Consider the following 21,268-nt stretch of genomic DNA (forward strand, 5'->3'; position numbering starts at 1 on the left):
AGGCGTGAGCCACCACGCCCTGCCTCCATCTGTGTCTTTCACAGGCTCACTTAAGCCTGGACCTGAGCCCTCTTCTCTGCTCCGCTGCATGGTCTCCCTGGATCAGCTCCACACCCACATGGTCTCAACAGTCAAGACCCCCAATCCTCTCTCCTGAAGCCTCTCTTCTGTCCTTCAAGCAGTGTCATCTCTGCCTCCATGTGCACATCTCAAACCCACAGGTCCCACAATGAACCCCATGAGTTGTCCCCCCACCCCCACCCCATGCCCTCTCTTGAGGGAATGGCCCCACCTTGCAAGTCACCCTGGACACCGCCTTCTTTGTCGCTGCCCATCCTGATGACGTTTCCTCCTTGACCGACCTCCAGCCCATTCCTTTCTCTGCATCTCTGCTCCCCCATCTCCCCCTGGGTGCTGCTATAGCCTCCTATCTGCCCCTGCTTTCACTCTTGCCCCTTTCCAGTTCATTCTCCACTGGGAAGCTGGTGGGATCTTTCCAAAACACAGATCCAACTGGGTAACCCTCCTGACTAAAGCCTTTCAATAGCTTGCTTCTACTGTCATCAAAAATCCCCTTCTCTGGCCAGGCACGGTGGCTCATACCTGTAATCCCAGCACTTGGGAGGCTGAGGCAGATGGATCACTTGAGGTCAGGAGTTTGAGACCAGCCTAGGCAACATGGCGAAACCCCGTCTCTACTAAAAATACAAAAATTAGCTGGGCATGGTGGCGCGCTCCTGTAGTCCCAGCTACTTGGAAGGCTGAGGCACAAGAATCGCTTGAACCTAGGAGGTGGAGGTTGCAGAGAGCCAAGATCCACTGCACTCCAGCCTGGGCAACAGAGTGAGACTCTGGCTAAAAAAAAATTGGGTCGGGTATGGTGGCTCATGCCTGTAATCCCAGCACTTTGGGAGGCCGAGGCAGATGGATCACCTGAGGTCAGGAGTTCGAGACCAGCCTTGAACCCAGGATGCGGAGGTTGCAGTGAGCCGAGATCACACCACTGCACTCCAGCCTGGGTGACAGAGCGAGACTCTGTCTCAAAAAATAAAAATCCCCTTCTTACAGTTCACGAGTGTCTCCAAGATCTTGCCTCTGCCCTCATCTACTGCCTGTCTTCCCTCTTTCTGCAGTTGCTCAGCCCTGACTCACTGACAAGCCACGGGACCTTTGCACAAACTGTACCTCTGCCTCCTTCCCCAGCACTCCCCCTGAGCACCCTCCAAGTTCCTTTCTCTCGTTCTTCATGGCTTCACAAATGTGATTTCCTCAGGGAAGCCTTCATCCTTTGCCCCTTCCACCAGATCAGGTCACTTGTTACGTTATACCCTCACGGACTTGTCACGTGGGTGTTTATCGGTATGGCTGTCGAATTAGCATCTGCCGCTCTCAACAGACTGTGAGCCATGTGAGGGCAGGAGCCTTGTTTCTCTCTGCCCACCATTGTATACTCAGTGCCTTGCAGAGTGGCAGGCGGCAGGCACTTAATAAATATTGGCTGAATGTAGCCAATGAGGCCATGTGTAACCTATGAGACATAAAATGGGCTCATCAGTATTATTTAAGGAAGGCTTCCTGGAGTGGGTAGGATTTGAGTAGGACCTAGAGACGAGGAGGCTGCAAAAAGCAAAGCTTGTTAGCTGGTGGACCTGGCCAAGGTACGCCTTCGCCTTGGATCTCATTTCTCATTTGTAAAATGGGCAGGGGTTGGACAAAATGAGCTGAAGCTCTGGCATCCCATGGCCCTAGCATCTCCCAGCCCTAGATCCCACAACTCTCCCTATTCCCTTGAGAAGGGCTGTCCTCCCCAGGCAGGGGCAGAGCCCAGTTTTATGCACAGAATGGGTCCTCCCAAGGCCCGGGTGCCTGATCTGCAATTCTGCGCTCCGCCGCAGGGCGACGCTCGGAGACCAGCCACACTGTCCCAAGTCCCGGCGAAGACCCGCCCGCGGCTCCGTAGGTGCCCGGCCCGCCCCTCGCAGCCTCCTGCCTTCCCTTCCTGTCCTCAGCGGCCGGGCCCACGGCCCCGAGCAGCCATGCTGGGCGCGCGGGCCTGGTTGGGCCGCGTCCTTCTGCTGCCCCGCGCCGGTGCAGGCCTCGCCGCGAGCCGCAGGTACGGGCGGGCGAGCGGGCCCCTAGGGCACTCCCTGCGCCTGCCTGCGGGCCCAGTGGAGGGTCTTCCGGACACCGGTCCCCAGTGCCAGTCTGGACCACCCCTGCATGCCTGGCCCTTCCCCCACCCCACCTCCGGTCTGCTCCTGAGACCTGGCCCTGGCTGTAAGGCCCTCCTCCCCTCCCTTCCCGTCCTCATCCCTTCCCTCCTCTCCCCTTCCTTCCAGTGCAGTGCCAGCTCCTCAGGGACTGTTCTGACACTGCTTCCAGGAAGCCTTCCTTGCACCCCAGTGCTGGATGCTGGGTCAAGGGCCTTTCTCCAATAGTACCCTGTGCCCTGTCACAGTCCTTTATTGCTGCATGGACCTTTCGTTATTTAGGTCTGCCTGCAGTCCCATTTCCAGGCTGAACTCCCTGAGGTCTCTGATTCCCTAGGTGTCCTGGAGTCTGGCCCAGGACCTGGCCCCACAGGAGTCCCAGCAGGTGGGCGTTGAGTGAGGGAGTCCCCATGTCTGGTTTCCTCTGTTTGTCCCTCACCTGGTCCAGTCCCAGACCCTACTGATCTTGGCCTGTCCAGCCACCAGCAGTAGGCTGCCTTCCAGTGGGGCCACACCCAGGCCTGCCAGAGAGATGCCTCCAAGCAGCTGCTCCAGGAAGGGCCGGGGGAGGGGCCTGGGGAGGGGTAAGAATGGAGCCCCAAGAATCATTCTGCCCATTGTGACCCGCCCTGACCTCACAGCCATCCTTCCCACCGCCAGGCCCAGGAGGTTGGGGGAGACTAACCTGGCAAGGAGCCCCCAATGAGCCACCTCTCCTCACCCCCCAAAAAACATAAGGGGGAGCGCAAAGGCCACAGTCTCCCCCATGGTTCAGAAAGGTGGGTTGGGCTGGGAGCAGGGGTCCTACTGGGGTGCTGAGTGAAATGGAGCAGGCGCTGGGGGGCCTGGGAGAAGGTGGGTGGAGGCCGCTGGCTTGCCTGACGCACCAGTCCTCGCCAGGGGTAGCTCCTCCCGGGACAAGGACCGAAGTGCGACGGTCAGTAGTTCAGTGCCCATGCCTGCTGGAGGGAAGGGAAGCCATCCTTCATCTACACCCCAGAGGGTCCCCAACCGCCTGATCCACGAGAAGTCACCATACCTCCTACAACATGCCTACAATCCTGTGGACTGGTGAGCACCTCTCCTGGGGCCCTGCCTGGAATCGCTGGGGTCCTGGGCCCCTCCCAGACCCCCTGGGCTACTGAGTGATGCCCCACCCTGCTGGGTCTAGGTACCCCTGGGGACAGGAAGCCTTCGACAAGGCCAGGAAGGAAAACAAGCCGATTTTCCTCTCAGGTAATGCTCCCACCTTCCCTGATGTGGGGGTGTGGGCAGGGAGCGGCAGTGGATGGGGGAGGGTCCTCTCGGCCTGGCGGGTCTTCCAGGAGACTAGAGGCCAGGACGTCTTCCATGTAGCCAGGGCCACTTGGCCAGCCTCCCTCTGACCCGTTGCTGGCCCCCTGACCTCTCCCCATGGCCCTGTTCAGTCGGGTACTCCACCTGCCACTGGTGCCACATGATGGAAGAGGAGTCCTTCCAGAATGAGGAGATCGGCCGCCTGCTCAGTGAGGACTTTGTGAGTGTGAAGGTAGACCGTGAGGAGCGGCCTGACGTGGACAAGGTGTACATGATGTTCGTGCAGGTGAGCAGCCCTCCTCGGGAGTGTATGCGCCACATGGGCTCAGAGCAGCTCCCCTCACCCTCGCCCTCTCTCCGCCAGGCCACCAGCAGCGGCGGGGGCTGGCCCATGAATGTGTGGCTGACTCCCAACCTCCAGCCCTTTGTCGGGGGCACCTATTTCCCTCCTGAGGATGGCTTGACCCGAGTCGGCTTCCGCACAGTGTTGCTGAGAATACGAGAACAGGTGGGTGTGCCTCCGGGAGTTGGGGGACCAGGGTGGGGGACTAGGAAACAAGAGCCCCTCCCCCTAGCTGACCTCCAGGTGTGCTCCCACCTCCCGCAGTGGAAACAGAACAAGAACACCCTGCTAGAAAATAGCCAGCGTGTCACCACTGCCCTGCTGGCCCGATCAGAGATCAGCGTGGGTGACCGCCAGCTGCCGCCCTCTGCCGCCACCGTGAACAATCGCTGCTTCCAGCAGCTGGACGAGGGCTATGATGAGGAATACGGTGGCTTCGCTGAGGCCCCCAAGTTTCCCACGCCGGGTCAGTGCCCCACGCCTGCCTTAGCCCAGGCTTTGGCCTTCTGATTCCTATGCTGGTCAGGGACCTACTGGCTCCTGGCCTCACCCATAGCTTCCTGTCCTCCTGACTGGCAGTGACCTCCTTGCCCCTAGCCTGTCGGTAGCTATCGGTGAAGACCCGACTGCTGGTGTCAGCAGTGACCCTCTCACCTTAACCTAGATGATGACCTTCTGTCCCCTGACTTGGTCAGTGACCCAGTGACCCTGACTTGGCTAATGACATTCTGGGCTCTAGGGGGACAAGTAACTTACTGGTCCTCTGTGAACCAATGATATTCTGACCTCTGGCTTAGGCTATTACCTTCTGTCCTGTGGGTTGACTCTTGACCTCACAGCCTGTCCAGAGACTGCCTGTTGAGTGAACTCCCAGCCTCTGCCTGGCCCAAGGCCTCCTGACCACCCCGATCTCTGTCCCCACTTTCCCATTCTCTCACCTGCATGTTCTTGGTGCCCCCATAGTGATCCTGAGCTTCCTGTTCTCCTACTGGCTCAGCCATCGACTGACTCAGGATGGCTCTCGGGCCCAGCAGATGGCCTTGCATACCCTGAAAATGATGGCTAACGGGGGCATCCGGGACCATGTGGGGCAGGTGACGGGCACTGGGTGTTCCCTGGAGGGGCAGCAGGGGGCTGTGGGGTGGGGCAGAAGCTGGGACTGGCCTCCAGCTTTGTATCCACACAGGGCTTTCACCGCTACTCCACAGACCGCCAGTGGCACGTCCCTCACTTTGAGAAGATGCTCTATGACCAGGCACAGCTCGCTGTGGCCTATTCGCAGGCCTTCCAGGTGACCCCTGACCCCAGCCCAGAGAACAGGCATCTCACTCTGGCTGCCCCTCCCAAGGCCTTCCTGGTGACTGTGGCTTCTCTTAATCTGAATCCCCTGTTCCCTCCCATGTACCCACTACCCAGGCTTCCCTCCCCCACCTGCCTCAGAGAATGTTGCCACCTTCCACCTGGGCCTCCCCAGTGACCTCTGTTCACAGTCTCCTTTCTTCCCCTTCTTAGCTCTCTGGTGATGAATTCTACTCTGACGTGGCCAAAGGCATCCTGCAGTATGTGGCTCGGAGCCTGAGCCACCGGGTGTGTGTCCATGGTGGCAGGCAGGCCTGGCTGTGGGAGGGGTTGGGGCTTCCACTGCCCTGTGGGCCGGGGCCAGCCAACTCTCCCCTCCCCACAGTCCGGAGGCTTCTATAGCGCAGAGGATGCAGACTCGCCCCCAGAGCGGGGCCTGCGGCCCAAAGAGGGCGCCTACTATGTGTGGACGGTCAAAGAGGTTCAGCAGCTCCTCCCGGAGCCTGTGTTGGGTGCCACTGAGCCGCTGACCTCAGGCCAGCTCCTCATGAAGCACTACGGCCTCACAGAGGCTGGTAACATCAGCCCCAGTCAGGTGAGGACTTCTGGGGTCACCTGACGGGCCCTGGTGCCTGCCAGGCATGTGAGCTCGCAGACAAAGGCCATTCTCCTCAGGACCCCAAGGGGGAGCTGCAGGGCCAGAATGTGCTGACCGTCCGGTACTCGCTGGAGCTGACTGCTGCCCGCTTTGGCTTGGATGTGGAGGCCGTGCGGACCTTGCTCAATACAGGGCTGGAGAAGCTCTTCCAGGCCCGGAAGCATCGGCCCAAGCCGCACCTGGACAGCAAGATGCTGGCTGCCTGGAATGGTGGGGCAGCACACCTGAGACCGAGCCTGTCTGGAGGATCCCCCTTCACAAAGCCCCTGTCTTTCCGGCACCTGCTAAATGCTCACTCTCCCTTGATTAGCGTTATTATTCTCAGTTGACAAAAGAGGCTTAAGGAGCTTGAGTAACCCGCCCAAGGTCACGCGCAAGGGCTGGGAACCCCGCCATGTCTGGCTTTGGAGCCCAAGATCTTAGGGATCACCCATGGCTCCAGGGAGGTGTTGGGGCCTAAGGTGATAGGGTGGACATGCCTGGAGGGTCCTGGCCAGCTTCTTACCACTACTTGTCTCTCCTGGCTCCAGGCTTGATGGTGTCAGGCTATGCTGTGACTGGGGCTGTCCTGGGCCAAGACAGGCTGATCAACTATGCCACCAATGGTGCCAAGTTCCTGAAGCGGCACATGTTTGATGTGGCCAGTGGCCGCCTGATGCGGACCTGCTACACCGGCCCTGGGGGGACTGTGGAGCACAGGTTGGGGGCTGGGTAGACCGGGAGGGCTCGTCTCCCCCACGCGTCCCCAGCCTACCTCTGCCCTACTTCTCCCCTCCATGTGGACTCCAGTCCTGGCTCTGCCAGGTGCTTGCTGTGAGTTTGTAGCCTCCCTGGGCCCATTTACTCATCTGGGAAGTGGGCTGATGGCACCTGCCCAAGAGGGTTCATCTGGAGGGTTAAGTGAACAAATGGGTGAAAGGGCCTCCTCTGGGAAAGGCCCTCTCTCCTGGGGCTTTCCCCAGCCCCTCCCCTAATGCCTGTCCACCAGCAACCCCCCCTGCTGGGGCTTCCTGGAGGACTACGCCTTCGTGGTGCGGGGCCTGCTGGACCTGTATGAGGCCTCACAGGAGAGTGCGTGGCTCGAGTGGGCTCTGCGGCTGCAGGACACACAGGACAGGCTCTTTTGGGACTCCCAGGGTGGCGGCTACTTCTGCAGTGAGGCTGAGCTGGGGGCTGGCCTGCCCCTGCGTCTGAAGGACGGTCAGTGGGGGTGCAGGGCTAGTCTGGGGTCCTGGGAGGTGTAAGTGCAGCGTGGGTGAAGAGCTGGTGTGGGCAGGAGCCCTCCTGGCTTTGTGTCTCTGCTACTTATTAATGGTGTGATTTTTGGCTGCTCTAATATTTCTGTGTCTCAATTTCTTTTTTTTAAATAGAGACAGAGTCTTGCTATGTTGCCCAGGCTGATCTTGAACTCCTGGGCTCAAGTGATCCTCCCACCTCGGCCTCCCAAAGTGCTGGGATTACAGGCATGAACCACTACACTCAGCGTGTTTTGTTTCGTTCCTTTCTTTCTTTTCTTTTTCTTTCCTTTCTCTTTCTTTTTCTTTCTTTCTCTTTCCTTTCTTTCTTTTCTTTCTCTCTTTCTTTCTCTTTTTTTTTTTTTTTTTTGAGACAGGGTCTCACTGTCACCCAGGCTGGAATGCAGTGGCATGATCTTGGCTCACAGCAGCCTCTGCCTCCGGGGCTGAATCAATTCTCCCACCTCAGCCTCCTGAGTAGCTAGGACTATAGGCATGCACCACCATGCCTGGCTAATTTTTTGTAGAGATGGGATTTCTCCATGTTTCCCAGGCTGGTCTGAAACTACTGGGCTCAAGTGATCTGCCCACCTCAGCCTCCCAAAGTGCTGGGATTACAGGCGAGAGCCACCATGCCTGGCCTGTTTCTTAATAAGTAAAATGGAGCTAACATTGGTACTACCTTACAGGGCTGATGTAAAGATGAATTTAGCTGTTCTGTAAACATGCTTAGCACAGTAACTGACACCCATGGATTCAGATATTGACCAAGGCTCACTTGGTCTCTGCCCTCATGAAGCTTACAGTATGGTAGGGGAGACAGCGAATATGCAGTAATGATGCAAAAACACATGCACAAATGTGCAGTTAAAATTGTGGTGAGTGCCATGAAGAAGTAGGATGCTCTATGTGTACCTGCTCCCTATCACCCATGTGCCTTGTCTGTGGTTAAAGGTTTCTGTCCCGAAACTCAAATTTTAGCTCCTCAAAGATCAGGACTTTCTGCCATTGTTGTATCCCCAGGGTCTAGTGTGGTTCTGGCACATTGTAAGTGCTTAATAAATGTTAACTGAGTGAATGAAAGGGCCTTGGGAGAGAACCACAGAGGAGGACCAACTCAGCCTAGGGAGAGATTAGAGGACACCTGTGACAGGTGTCATTTAACCAAGGCCTGGAGGGAAAGAGGGGCCATGTGGCCATGGAGAAGCTGTGGAGAGAGTTCAGGCATAGGGAGCAGTGCATGACAGGCCTGGAGCAGGCAGCCTGTATCCGGCAGCCTGTATCCTGGAGGACAGGCAGGACCCGCGTGTTCCAGGAGGGCACCGAGGAGAATGCTGAGGCCGGCAGGGCACGGAAGCCGTCTTTTTTTTTTCCTAAGAAAAGAAGGCTGGTCTCAAACTCCTGGGCTCAGGTGATCCTCCCGCCTCGGCTTCCCAGGTGCTGGGACTACAGGTGTGAGCCACCATGCCCGGCTGGCAAGGAGGTTTTAAGTGGATTGTGATCTGCTCTGGTATGGTTTTAAGGAGGTCACTCTGACCACTGATGGAGAGAAGTGGGGGTGGGGGAAACAGGCGACCAGTTAGGAGGCCATTACTCGTGTTCAGTCCAGGCAGGCATTGGTGAAGGCTCAGAGGATGTGGAAGTATGAGATGGGGAGACATGGTGAGATTTGGATCTCTTCTGGCTGCAGCCCTGGCAAGACTCACAGATGGATTAGAAGCGGAGGGAGAGGGAGAGGAAGGGGACAGGATGATGCCGCTCTAGCTTGAGCAGCTGGGTGGCTGGACAGAGGCATCAGCAGCGAGGAGGGAGCCTGGAGACCAACAGTTGAGGCTAGGACAGGTAGAGTGAAGGGTGCCATAAAAAAGACAGCAAAGTACTGATAACAGCTGGAGTGGCATCCACACCCAGAGCGGGGAAGGGGCAGGATGGGCAGGGCTTTTTCTCTGTCCCATCCCCCAAGTGGCCCTGGATACAGTCCTGGGCAGGGTCCTGGGACTCAGTGACCCGCCCTTACCCCCACCCCCTGCCTCCCTGTGTGCTGTAGACCAGGATGGAGCAGAGCCCAGCGCCAATTCCGTGTCAGCCCACAACCTGCTCCGGCTGCATGGCTTCACGGGCCACAAGGACTGGATGGACAAGTGTGTGTGCCTATTGACCGCCTTTTCCGAGCGCATGCGCCGTGTCCCGGTGGCGTTGCCCGAGATGGTCCGCGCCCTCTCAGCCCAGCAGCAGACCCTCAAGCAGGTGGGGGGTGAGGGCATCTGGGTTGGGACCTCGGGTAGGAGGGAAGTTGGGGCTGCGATGGCAGATGGGAACAGGGGGTGGGGTTCCTGGGCTGTCCCCAGAGCTCAGGTCTGTGTGTGTGCAGGCACGTGGCCTGTCAGACAGGGAGGCAGAAGTTAATATGAGTCCGTGGTGGCTGATGAAGTGTTTCTCTGTACGTCTTGGTGTCAGTGTAATTGCTTCTGTCCGTACTGTGTTACTGGTGTGTGTGTACTTCCGGGTGTGTGTGACCCTGGAGGTGTGTGTCTGTGCACCTACCTTTGAGGGGGATGCTGGTGTGAGTGTTTGTCTGTCTGCATGTGGATGCCCCATCTGCAGGTTTGCCTCTGTGTCTGCCTGCATGCGTGTGTGTCTGGTGTTTGTGTGTGTGGTATCTGCCTCTGTGTGGGCATCTACTGTGTGTGTGTGTGTGTGTGTGTGTGTGTGACTACTCGGTGTCTGTCTGGATGGGTCTCTGTGTGCTCTGGGTCTTCTGGGTGTGTGTCTCCCCGTGTTTGTATCTGTACCATTGTGTATATGTATGACATTTCCACTTCGGTATTCTCATGTGTGAGTGTGTGTGTGTGTTCCCACTTGCCAAGCATTAACTCATCCTGGCAGCTGAGATGAGTCCCTGTTCCTTCTTAGAGATATAGGGTGGGGCGGAGGGAGGATGGGGAAGCCCTGGTGGTCTAGGGCTCAGCCCTCCCTCCCCTGACACACCGGAGTGACCTTTCTATTCTGGTCAGATCGTGATCTGTGGAGACCGTCAGGCCAAGGACACCAAGGCCCTGGTGCAGTGCGTCCACTCTGTCTACATTCCTAACAAGGTACCCATCCCTGTGAGCCCAACCTGCCACCTCCCCAGAGCTGCCCCCTCCCATCCTCAGCTCCTCAACATCTCCTTCCCCTCAGAATGTTGGGAAGAGGGAACTTCCCAGTGGGCCTTTCTAATGGGCAGGTGACCCCACCCTGGCAGGTGACTCTCCCTGCTCTGCTGCTGCCCTAGGTGCTGATTCTGGCTGATGGGGACCCCTCGAGCTTCCTGTCCCGCCAGCTGCCTTTCCTGAGTACCCTCCGACGGTTGGAAGACCAGGCCACTGCATATGTGTGTGAGAATCAAGCCTGCTCAATGCCCATCACTGATCCCTGCGAATTACGAAAACTACTACATCCATGACTGCCCCAACCCCCTTGGGGTGGGGCAGAAGGTGAAGCATCCCAACTGACTAGAGACTCAGGCCCTGCAGGGCCCTATAGAACCTGTGGCCATCCCTGAGCACCCTGCCACCAGGTGACCTCGGCCATACTCACTGCCCCCCTTGGGCACCCACTCACCCTAGAATAAACTTAACAGTGTCCCGTGGTAACCTGAGGGCCTCAGCTTTGCTTATGAGGGAGGGACTGGGAACCAGCAGCTCAGGGCCGCTTCCTCTGGCAGCCCCCACCTGACCCCTCTGCCTTCTCCCATTTCTCCTTCATCTTCCAGGGGTCAGCAGACTGCCCCTTTCCCTTCCATGGTCATTGTAGCCTGAATGAATTTAGTCCCCTGAACTGAGGTCAGGGGACTAAAACCAAGTAAAGATGCCCAGGGGTGGGCATGGGGGTGTGGACTGGCCCAGGAGGGAGAAAGCACAATCCTTGCCCTCAGAAAGAGGTTAAGAAGGGAACCTGCCCTCCCCTCCCCATTGTCTCCTTGTGTTGAGCTGGAAAGGGGGCAGAGATGCTTTATATGAGCTTTTATATTTCACAGAATGGTGACTTTGCATATGCCCTGGTGCATTGTGGGAGCTGCTATTGTCACGACTAAGACATTTCTTTTGGGGTATCCATCTAGCCCCAGCCTCGAAAGGATGGAAGCAAGGCCTCCTTGCAGGAGGTCATGTTGTCCATTCGTCTGCTTTCATACAAGCTGGTCCAAAGAAAGAGTTCTCTTTCGTTTGGAACATCTGTTGGGTTGGAAGTCCTTCCCCAAATCTATCTGAGTCCTTCTTGCTGCAGAGAAAGCCTTCCTGTGACCTCATCCTTTCCCCTAAATGTTGGGAAATGCTCCTGAGTCCTGTCCTTGACACATACATCTTCCTTGGGTCTAGCTTCCTTGGGTTGAGGGATGGGGACTGGGACACATGCTTTGGGAAGGGCAGGTGCAGAGTGATGGGGCTGACAGGGGGTAGGGGAAGCAGGGGGAGGAGCTGTCCCTCTGAGGCCTTTGGGAATCGGCTGTGCCAGGCATCCTCAGCCCCCCAGCTAAGCAACACAGAGAGCCAAAAGAGGCTACTAGAGACAAGAAGGCCTTCATGGGGCCACTGCTTGTGGGGGATGTCAGCAGTGGGGAGGAGTGAAGCAGGAAGGAACCGGGAGACTGGATGGAATTGCTCCCTTCACACGGTCACACAGCCACACATGGTCACTGGGACCAGAGTCAGCTCTGTCTGGGCAGCCAGGCCCTCAGTGCAAGCCACCAGCCCATCTGGAGGGGATTAGTGCTCCGGCCAACAAGGTCAGCTGGCCCCTTCCTAGCTGGAGCCCACTCAACCTTGCCAGGAAGTCAGAGAGCTGGACAAGTGGAGCCCAGCCTGGGGAGGTGGAAGAGAGGGAGGATGGAACATGGTGAAGCACAGGTGGCCTTTTTGGCAGCCCCAGCCCTGGCTTTGGAACAGTCTGGGCAGTGTGCCAACCCCTCTTGCCACTGTCGTCCCATTGACCCTCATGAATGAGTTGCGAGGCAGTTACCTTCAGCCTCCTATGGATAAATATTCGAGGCCCAGAGAGGGTAAGAGACCTCCCTGCGACCCCTCAGCACTTCTGTTTCTCTCTGGGGTCTTGAGGGTACAATAAAGACCCCTAAGGCTTCCTCTTCTCGCAGGAGGTCCAGGCGCAGCTGTGGGGGAGGGTGCCCTTGGTGTCTTCTGTCCCTGCAGCCAGTCTGCTTTCTACTCGGCAGCTCCTCTCTCCCTCCTGGGATGAGATGTGCACGCGATGATGGGATTCTGTAAATGGGTTGGGAAGAAGGAGTTACCTCCTTAAAGGGTTAGTTCTCCCAGGAGTGCTCGAATTTCTAAAGGGGGCAGGGTCCCACATAAATCTCACTCAGAAGCAGGATTATAGGAGTTCCTGCAGCATCCCTTCCCCTTTGCTGGTCCCTCTTGAGTGTGCACCCGGTTCTACCAGCGGAACACCTGTGGGCCAGGGTCACTGGAGACAGGGCCATACCGTCTGGGCAGTCACTTAAGTAACTTCATCATTCTGAGCACCCCCCTTCCTTATCTGAAAGGTGGGGGGCCATCCACCCAGCTCTCAGGGCTGTTAAGGTGACTAAATGGGATAATGGTTGTATCATCCCTGAGCAAAGGGTATCACAGATGGGAAGATTATCTTAGCTCCGCAGGGAGCCAGATGGGCTGTGAGGGAGGGGTAAAGGCAGGGCTGGAGGGGGCTGGCTGAGCAGGATATATATGGGGGGGTTCTTCCTCAAACCCAGAAAAGCTCTTAGTTAGGCTTAGTGTCTTTGTTGAGAAACTGAGGCCCAAAGAAAGGAATTTCTTGTCCCTTTGTTTCCCTTTCCCTGCCCGAGGTCATTCATTCACCTAACAACTTTGTGCCCGACACTAGACAAGGCCCTAGTGAGCAAAATGAACATAGCCCCTCTGGGAACACAGAGCCTAGATAGGGAGATGATCATTTCATTACTGCAAACACAAACATATAATCCCAGCCTGGGCTAAGTGCTGTGAAGTTCCAGACTTGTGTCTGGCTCGGTGCTGTATCCTAAGCACCTTGGCACTTAAGTGGCATTGAAATACTTGCTGGAAAGAAGGCCACTCTGAGGAGGTGATGTCAGAGCTGAGGCTTGGAGGGCTGGAGTTAAATAAAGATGGTTTCAGGTCTTCTTTGCCTTCCCTGTGGGTTCTGCCTCTGCCTCCTCTCTGGCACTCAGGCTAAGGGTAAGCATCTCCGACTGGCCATCAGCCCCAACATGCCGAGTACAGGGATCAGATCCTGTCTTGCGTGGCCGGTCTCCCCTAGGTCCTGAACCCAGGGAAGTGCATGTGGATCTCAATTTATCTAGATGGTGCGTTTGTGCCTGCCCTCCTTTCGGGCATGTTCTAGAACAGAGTTCAGTCCAGAGCCCAGGGGTGGCCGGGATGATGGATAAGGGTGTGGGGCCTGCTGACCACCAGGGGACCTGATCATTGGGCTGGGCCAGCCTCTCTGTCCTCATTTTCCCCTCTGCAAAGAAGGGGTGTTGGGCGTCCCTACTTCTCGCGCCAGCCCCGGGGCCTCTATCCTGGCGGGAAGGGCAGGCCGACCCGGCAGACTGCGGCCTCTCGGGAGGGAAGAAGGTGTCAGACGCGCGGAGCAACCATAAATAGCCCCCCTTTCCCAGAAGACGGCACAGGGTTCAAGACTCAGGCGCCGCATACTCAGAATGAGAGCAGAGACTCCCGCCAGGAAAAAAAGGCACTTAGGGGATCTGCTCATTAGCATGAAATGCAAATGAGCCCGCCCGGCCTCATTTACACAACTCGGTGCATGGATTCGGCGAAAGGGCAACCAGGGAGACGACGGCGCAGCAGCCACTCTGCCACTTCCCCCATCCCCTCCCCCCATCGGCCGGGGCGGGAACTGAGACGACCCCAACCCTCTGCGGTGGCGGGAGGTGCGCGGGGGCTACGTGGGTGGCGCAGCCTTAGGAAAGTGAACAACGCCCAGGGGTGATGGCCTCAGCAAAGTGAGGGGTGGTGATGGAGGTCATCCGACCCATCCCTCCGCCTCTCCGCAGTGGCGCAAGCGCCCCAAAATCTCCGGAGAGGGAACTGACTGACCCACTAGGTTCCGCCGTGTCTACCTCTCGCAGATGTTGGGGAAGTGCTTCCCGGCGTCTAAACCTCGCTGTTCCCCCCTCCACCGGCGCCCAGCACACCCGCGGCGCTCCGCTCCCGGGTACCCACAGCTTTCTGGAGTGGCGCCGGCGGCAGGAGAGAGCTAGAGCCGACTGAGCCCCAGAACTCGGGGAGGTAGGCGGGGCAAGGGCCGGGGTCTGCGCGTGAGTGTGCACGCATGGAAAGCACAAACCCACGAGGGCCCGCTGCCGGTAGGGTTAAGGTGAGTGAGTGAAGGCGGCAGACCCGCGAAGTTCCAGTTCCGCGGACACTCTTTCCCTAAGCCACATAGGGACTTAAGAGAAACTGAGGCACGAAGTTGGGGGGTGGCGGTGGTGGGGACTTTGAAGGTCGAGTCGATAAAGCCCAGCTCTGTGCTTCCGCCCCCTCCCACACACTCGAGACCCCCACAGGTTCCTTCTTAGGGGTCCTCGCTCTGCTCCGCAGCCCCTCCTGGGGATCCGGGCTCTGCGGTCCAGCGCGACCTGCCTGGGGCCATGTGTTCAAGCACGGAGCCCCTGCGTGGAGTCCACGCCCTTCAAAAGGTCCCTAGGGGCAAAGGGATGAAGCCCAGGAGCGTCAACGTGAGGTCAGGTCCAGCGGGTTAGGGTTACGAGGTCAGGGTCGAAGTCTCAGAATTGACTCGGGAGTATGACCAATAAGCCCAAGAGATTTGTGGAGGCCACGCCCAGACCATGCCTACCCTAGCCTTTCTCGAGCTCCGCCCGTTTCTCCAAGACTGGGCCCCTCCAGCCTGAAGCCCCACCCCCAGGACATCCAGCTCCGCTCCTTCCCTTCCCCAGTCCCGCAGCCAAGCTCAACTCCAGGGTGGGAGATTAACCAGGTGGAGACCTGGGATTTCGCTCTGGGACCCCCTGGTCACAACCCTCACCCCCGTGCCGCCTGTCTCCTTTCTTCCCCAGGCCCGCCCAGAGCTGAGCTCCGTCCTCCGGCTGCTGCCCAAATCAGGGGTCGTAGACAAAGGATGCCTGGGGCCTGCGGCCCTGCGCCAGGACCCCGCGCCGAATACTCTGATTCTTCGGGGTCCCTCCAAGGGAGTCCCAAAGACCCCAATGGCCAATAGGAAAGTGGGTTCGGTCTGGGCAGCAGTCTGATTGGCTCCAGCCTTCGGGAGCGGACCCAGGGGCAAGGGGAGGGGAGAGGGGCGGTCCTGGGTTTTGGGGTGGGAATCGGATTCCAGCTGTGGTTCTCTCCCTGCGCTCCCGCCCGCACTGCCACGGCGGACGGCCAATGGGCGCGCCGCTCGGGGCCGGCGGCGTCCGGCGATTGGCTGCGGGGCTGTCTGGGGGCGGGGCCGAGGCTTGAAGTTGAAGTGAGGGATCCAGCTGTGGTGTGCGCCGGGCTCCTCGCCGCCGCTTTCGCTCGCTCGCTCCGCGTCTCGGCCGGAGGAGGAGGCAGTGGCGCCGGCGACAGCTACGGCAGCGGCAGCCACCGCGGCGGCTGCGGCGGCGGCATCTCCGCCTCCACTCCCGCCCGGGACTGCCCCCCACTGTCTCCCCGCCCCTCCCGGACAGTGAGCCCGCGGCGGGGCGGGGGAAGGAGCCGCCCCCACCCCCTCCAAGCCCACCCCTAAAGAGATCCCTCCTCCCCTCCCCCGCCGCCTGGCGCGGAGCCGGGACGATGCTGACCCCTTAGATCCGGCTCCAGCTGCGCCGCGGGAAGAGGGGGTGCCCCTCCCCGGACCCCCGCCCTCCGCCGCTGCCCCCCTTTTCGCTCGCCCTCTCGGGGCGGCTTCGCTGAAGGTAGCGCCGAATCCGGCAACCGGAGCCTGGGCGCGAAGCGAAGAAGCCGGAACAAAGTGAGGGGGAGCCGGCCGGCTGGCCCGGGGAGCCCCAGGGGCGCAGGGGAAGCGGGACTCGCGCCGGGCGGGGTTTCCCTGCGCCCCGGCGCCCCGCGGGCAGCATGCCCCTGCGGGCAGGGGGAGCTGGGCTGAACTGGCCCTCCCGGGGGCTCAGCTTGCGCCCTAGAGCCCACCAGATGTGCCCCCGCCGGGGCCCCCGGGTTGCGTGAGGACACCTCCTCGGAGGGGCGCCGCTTGCCCCTCTCCGGACCGCCCGGGGCCCCGGCTGGCCAGAGGATGGACGAGGAGGAGGATGGAGCGGGCGCCGAGGAGTCGGGACAGCCCCGGAGCTTCATGCGGCTCAACGACCTGTCGGGGGCCGGGGGCCGGCCGGGGCCGGGGTCAGCAGAAAAGGACCCAGGCAGCGCGGACTCCGAGGCGGAGGGGCTGCCGTACCCGGCGCTGGCCCCGGTGGTTTTCTTCTACTTGAGCCAGGACAGCCGCCCGCGGAGCTGGTGTCTCCGCACGGTCTGTAACCCATATCCTTCGGGGCACGACGGCCAGGCGCGGGGTCAGAAGGGGGACGGGCCGCACCGCCGGGGGTCGGGGGGGAAGAAGACCCACCTCCAGGTGAGTCGAAGTGAGCCCGGAGGGTAGGCGGATGAGGGGGGGGAGCTGCCAGGGAGGGGAGGGGGCACCAGAGTGGGAGCGGAGACGCGAGCAGGTCTCGTCGGTAACCCGGGCTTACCCCACCTGCGTACACACACCTCAGTCCTCCTGGGTTAGGGGGGTGGGGATCCAGGCCAGGAGAAGAGAGCTGTGCCCCGCTGGCTCGCAGCTGGACGCCCTCCAGATGTGGTCAGGGGAGGGTCGTCATCCTCCAGATGTGGGAAGCTTCGGGAGCCTGGGAGCTGTACTCTGCCCGCGCCGGTTAGCGAGCTGGGTTTGGTTTCCGAGTTTGGTGGGGGGTGGGTGGGGGCGGTGGGGAGGAAGCTGCGGGGACGGAGGAGGGGGGACCGCAATCTCCTGGGTTTCCCTCCTTCCCCCGCCCCAAAGTTTGCGGCGGATTCTAGGGTCTGATCCCCCAACCTGGTCCTTGAGGCTGAGGTTTTTACTGACCCAGAGGTAGATGTTGGGGGGCGGGGACCAGGTCCTGGCCCACCTCACCCCCCACCTCGCGGGTTGGAGGCACAACAAGGAGATTCCGGCGGCGGCTGATGTCAGGGGCGCAGAATGAGAACAAGATGTGGTGGAGGGGAGCTGTCTGCCCCCGGAGCTGGGAGTGGAGCCCCTTTCCGCTAGAGCCCAGTGCCGCGGGTGCCTCCTACCCGATCTCCATTCGATGCAGGGTGCTTAAGATTGGGTTGGGGAGTTTTATGCTGGATTTTTCTTGTGGAGGGAAAGACTGTGTCAAGAGCTTTTTTAGCAAGTGGGGGATGGGGTTAAGCTGGTCCAGGTTACTCCTCCCCTTTCACAAATAAAGAGTGCTCCTGCAGACCAGGTATGGGGGACTGCAGGCCCGCGAAAGTCTTGAGGGGACAGTAATACTGTCAGTGTGTTCACTAAGGAGGACTCGGGTCCACCACCCCAGTGTAGACTCTGCAGATAGGTTTGGGGAATGCAAGCCCCACATTCCAGGGAGATGGATTTAGCACTGCTCCCTGTCTGCCCAGGCTGGAGTGGTAGGGGAGACCCCAGCCCAGTCAGACCCTAGCTCAAAGCGCCACTTGACAGACGCCTGGCCCCAAGCTCCCTGGTGGGTCCTGCCACCGGGGGAAGGAAAGGTGGAGGGGAGGTGTTGCTGCCATCTCAGGTCTGGACAGCTTCTCTGGGCTCCTTCCTTCCAGCTCAGAGGTTCTTATAGACCCAGGGTGGGAGACCCCAGGTCTCCCTTGTAGCCCCTGTGAGCCTAGCAGGGACTCTGCTCTGGGGAAGGGGGGGTGGAAGGTTGGTGCCGCCCTCACTCTCTGCAGCTCTGCTGCCTCTAGTGCGCAAAGCAGGGATGAGCTTGTGGCCCCCCCACCCCCATCCTCTACACCTTGTGGGTCTTTAGGAAGCTCCCCTCATCACATCCTCTCCTCATCCACTGCCCCTTCTTCCTTTCTCTCTGAGATGCAGAAAGAGAGGTGCAGGCCTCAGAGGTCTGTGTTCTTGCTGAATAGGCACAATCTTGAGGTTTGAGCCCCCAGCCCCAGGCCCCTTTCTCCCAGGCAGGGATGGAGATGGAGAACTGATATGGCTGGAAAGGATGGGTTCCGAGCAACTCTCCTCTCTGCCCCTAATCATTTGCCCCTTCCACGAATGGGAAAAAGCATCAACCTCTATGTCCTCCTTCTCAAGGGTCCCAGGGGAGGTAGAGAGAGCTCTTCTCTCCCCTCTCCCTGAAAACAGACCTCTAGGCTAACATCTCTTCTCGCCTGCCCTATCTCCAGGTGCTAGTGGAGGGTCTGGAGGCAGACTCCTTCACTGAGTGGTCTGGACGGGGGCAAGTGTTGAGGCCTGGCATGGGGGAGGAGAGGTGGGAGGACAGCACTCACCTTGGGAGTTGGGGAGCAGCTTCCCCCAGGGGAGTGGTAGTTGGGTGTGTGGCATCAGCATTACTAGGTCTGGAGAAGCCTGGGTTGGCTGAGGATGGGTTGAGAACAATTTTTTGGCAGGGGACTGCCTAAGCTGTGCCCCTCACCACTGCCATCCTACCCAAGTACCAAGAGACACCTGTATTTTTGCTGCCAGAGGGGCTCTGAACTGCCTCCAGGGCCTCCCTCTTTCTCTTTGTGGTATCTGTGACTCCCCACAGGCTTCAGGAGGGTCCCTCTACGCCTCTGAGCCGGAGGGACATAAGGACACTCCCCTCCACCCCCAACTAACTGAAGCTAGTTAGGCTTTTCTTGGTACATTCTGCTTCTTGGCCTCTCCTTTTTAAGGGACCAGGTTTCCTAGAGAGGAGATCTAGACCCAGGTAGGAAGTGTGTGTGTGTGTGTGTGTGTGTGTGTGTGTGTGTGTGTGTGTGTTGCAAGGGAGGACAGCAAAACGCTCAGAAGTGCAAGCTTTGGTGTGGAGAGCAGGGGTACTGGCAGACAGTCACCCCTGCCTCAGATCAGAGGGGAGCATGCTGACCTTTCCAATATGTGTTCCTGCAAGTGTGAGGGAGCGCGCTCCCCTCTCGGGGAGGAGTTCCTCCGCATTCCCTCTCTGGCTGTTGTGTCACATCTGGAAGTTTGTGTAGGAGTTTCTCCAAGCTCAGAGCCCAGCACAGCTTTTTCTCATTTGGAAATCACAGGCTGGCATTTGGGATGCCGAGAGAGGGGGAGTGGGAGGGGGGCCAGAGGGGGAGAGGGGAGCCTGCCAGGAGTGGGGGGAGGAGGGGGGGGGAGGCCTGAACGGCAGGAGCCCTAATGGCTTCCAGAAGTGAGTGTGAGTGAGTGACTGTGCGTCACTCTGTGTGTCTGAGTGTGTCCCTCTAGAGGGGTGGGGGCACAGGAGTTTCTGGAGCCTTCCTTGCCACACTGTCCCAATGCCCCAAGTCTGCCTATTTCTCTTACTTACCTAGGGAGAATTCTCCATTTCTGTCCTCAGAGGAAATGGTGGGGGGAGTGTTCTTCCTGTCTCTTCATCAATTCCCTCCTCCAATTTAATTTCCAAACCCTAAGCTCACCAGAGGAGATTCTGGGGAGAAGGGCTGGGGCTGGAGAATTGAATGGGATTGAGGGGGGGCCAGATCACCCCTTGGCATGCTTTCTGCCCCAGGCCCACTTTCCTTCTGGGTCACACACACACTCCTTCCTACCGGCTCTGCTCCACCGCTCTGCTGGGGGACTCCCCATCACCCGTAGTGCCAGTTGGAGCCATTCCTGGGATTACCCCCACCACACAGCCCCCCCTCACCCTCGCCTGCTCCCGCCCAGCACTCACCCCGCCCTGCCTGCCTCAGCCAGGATGGCGACAGACACAACTGCTCACACGCAGACATGCGCACGCGCGCACACACACACACGCACACACACACACAGAGTCACAGACGTTTGAATCAGATTTCTGGCCTATTTCCCCTTCCAAAGATTCCAGCGGGCCGTCTCTCTTGTGTCTCTGTGTCTCATGTCTCTGTCTCTGGGTGGAGCCGGCTGCCTTTCTGTGAGCTTCAGTTTTCAATTCAGCTGGAAGCCTCTCTCCCCCTACACCCACGCACTGAAGCATGGTGAGGGGGGAACCACAGGGAAATAGGCTTGTGGGGTGGGGGGGGGGGGGTTCTGCTGGGGGAATCCCCCTTTGAGCTTTGGAGCAGGGCGGAGCCCCTACATCCCCTGTTACCCTAGGGGTTGCCGAATCCGATAGACACCAGGAGCCTCTCTGTGGGATGGGTGAGGCAAGGACCTATCCCCCTACCTCCTTATTTACTAGAAGGCCAGGACTCCTGGGTCCAGGCCCATTTTCTCCTCAACGTTCCTTAGTCTCACATTTCCAGGCTCCTAGGTGAGAATGGGGCAGCTGGAGGGCCTGCTTGCCTTCTCAGCTCATGCCCAGAGCCCCTGTGCCCCTAGAGGTGTCCCAGCCACCCCCCTCCTCTCCCTACTTTCCTCACCCTTGCGGCTGCCAGGCTAAGCAAGGGCTCTATCTAGATAAAGCCCCACACAGAGGACTCATTTGTGGAGATAACATGCTGTAGTTCTCTCTCCCAGGAGGGAGGAAAGGAGGAGGGATGGAAGTGGGGTTCCTCTCTCTGCCGTTTCCTTTTTCTCTGCTTTTGATGGTGGGTTGTGGGGAGAAGAAAGATCCTCCCCTCTCCTACCCCCTCTTTGGGATCCACTCCAGCCCGGACAGTCACCATAGCAACAGTAGACATGTGACTGCACAGGTCTCTCATAGTCACTATGGCAACCAGTGTCCCCCGTTCCCTTGGTTACCATGGGGATCTGTCACATGGTTTTCCCCCAACCTGATAACCTGTGGGTCTCCCTGATTCTCGTCCCCTGCATAAGGACAAGACAACAGCCTCAGTCAGGGGAGATCATGTGAGAGGGGTCTTTTTAATTACCATGACAACAAATCCACACCACCTGGTGACACATCCTCCTGTCGTTATGGCAACAGAAGAACATCACACAGTGACATACTGCCATGTTCCCAAGGAAACAAGCCCTACTCTGAGAAGGGTGAAAGACCCCCCCCCCATTAATTATTCCTCTATTCAGAGTGTCCCAAATTGTCGTGTGCCTTGGTCTCTTCCCTGTCCGTTTATGCTTACCTGTCGTGGAAGGAGAGCTGTACAGGGTGGGCAGG

The 21,268-nt window shown here is 58.9% G+C and overlaps 2 protein-coding genes and 1 long non-coding RNA gene across 26 annotated transcripts in view; 2 read left to right on the forward strand and 1 right to left on the reverse strand.

The window, feature by feature from the left end:
- Window positions 1-1,865: 1,865 nt before the first annotated feature.
- SPATA20 (spermatogenesis associated 20) lies at window positions 1,866-10,676 on the forward strand. 10 transcript variants are annotated; one of them, XM_016932542.4, is made up of 18 exons: window positions 1,989-2,113; window positions 2,493-2,595; window positions 2,871-2,989; window positions 3,111-3,281; window positions 3,382-3,446; window positions 3,638-3,792; window positions 3,871-4,014; window positions 4,114-4,315; window positions 4,813-4,943; window positions 5,036-5,140; window positions 5,362-5,436; window positions 5,534-5,743; window positions 5,824-6,016; window positions 6,337-6,505; window positions 6,795-7,006; window positions 9,089-9,288; window positions 10,056-10,136; window positions 10,316-10,676. In XM_016932542.4, the coding sequence occupies exons 3-18, from the start codon at window positions 2,913-2,915 to the stop codon at window positions 10,484-10,486; spliced, it is 2,361 nt and encodes a 786-aa protein (XP_016788031.1). In that variant the 5' UTR covers window positions 1,989-2,113; window positions 2,493-2,595; window positions 2,871-2,912; the 3' UTR covers window positions 10,487-10,676. The 10 variants fall into 10 exon arrangements, with proteins under 10 accessions (XP_511882.2, XP_016788033.1, XP_001170636.1 ...); XM_063799836.1 differs by having other exon boundaries at window positions 2,002-2,113; window positions 2,548-2,595; XM_511882.6 differs by lacking the exon at window positions 2,871-2,989 and having other exon boundaries at window positions 1,866-2,113; window positions 2,548-2,595.
- Window positions 10,677-11,030: 354 nt separating this feature from the next.
- Window positions 11,031-16,938, reverse strand: LOC107969270 (uncharacterized). Its single transcript, XR_001710982.2, has 2 exons — window positions 16,758-16,938; window positions 11,031-12,296 (listed from the first exon to the last, which is right to left on the reverse strand). It is a non-coding gene; the product is annotated as an uncharacterized LOC107969270 (long non-coding RNA).
- The window catches only part of CACNA1G (calcium voltage-gated channel subunit alpha1 G), a 66,587-nt gene continuing 60,856 nt past the window's right edge, over window positions 15,538-21,268 (forward strand). For all 15 annotated transcript variants that reach the window (XM_016932530.4, XM_016932518.4, XM_016932526.4 and 12 more), the window contains exon 1: window positions 15,538-16,529. In XM_016932530.4, the coding sequence (XP_016788019.1) occupies window positions 16,288-16,529 (242 nt within the window). In that variant the 5' untranslated portion in view covers window positions 15,538-16,287. The remainder of the gene's footprint in view (window positions 16,530-21,268) is intronic.

Source organism: Pan troglodytes, chromosome 19, assembly GCF_028858775.2.
Source record: "Pan troglodytes isolate AG18354 chromosome 19, NHGRI_mPanTro3-v2.0_pri, whole genome shotgun sequence".
Classification (NCBI taxonomy): Eukaryota; Metazoa; Chordata; class Mammalia; order Primates; family Hominidae; genus Pan; species Pan troglodytes.

Excerpts from the sequence above, each read along its gene's own strand:
- SPATA20 (XM_511882.6), top strand. The coding sequence starts at position 2,037 with ATGCTGGGCGCGCGGGCCTGGTTGGGCCGCGTCCTTCTGCTGCCCCGC. Across the intron at positions 6,017-6,336 it reads GATGCTGGCTGCCTGGAATG|GCTTGATGGTGTCAGGCTAT; the intron begins GTGGGGCAGCAC and ends TCCTGGCTCCAG. Across the intron at positions 6,506-6,794 it reads GGGGGGACTGTGGAGCACAG|CAACCCCCCCTGCTGGGGCT; the intron begins GTTGGGGGCTGG and ends CCTGTCCACCAG.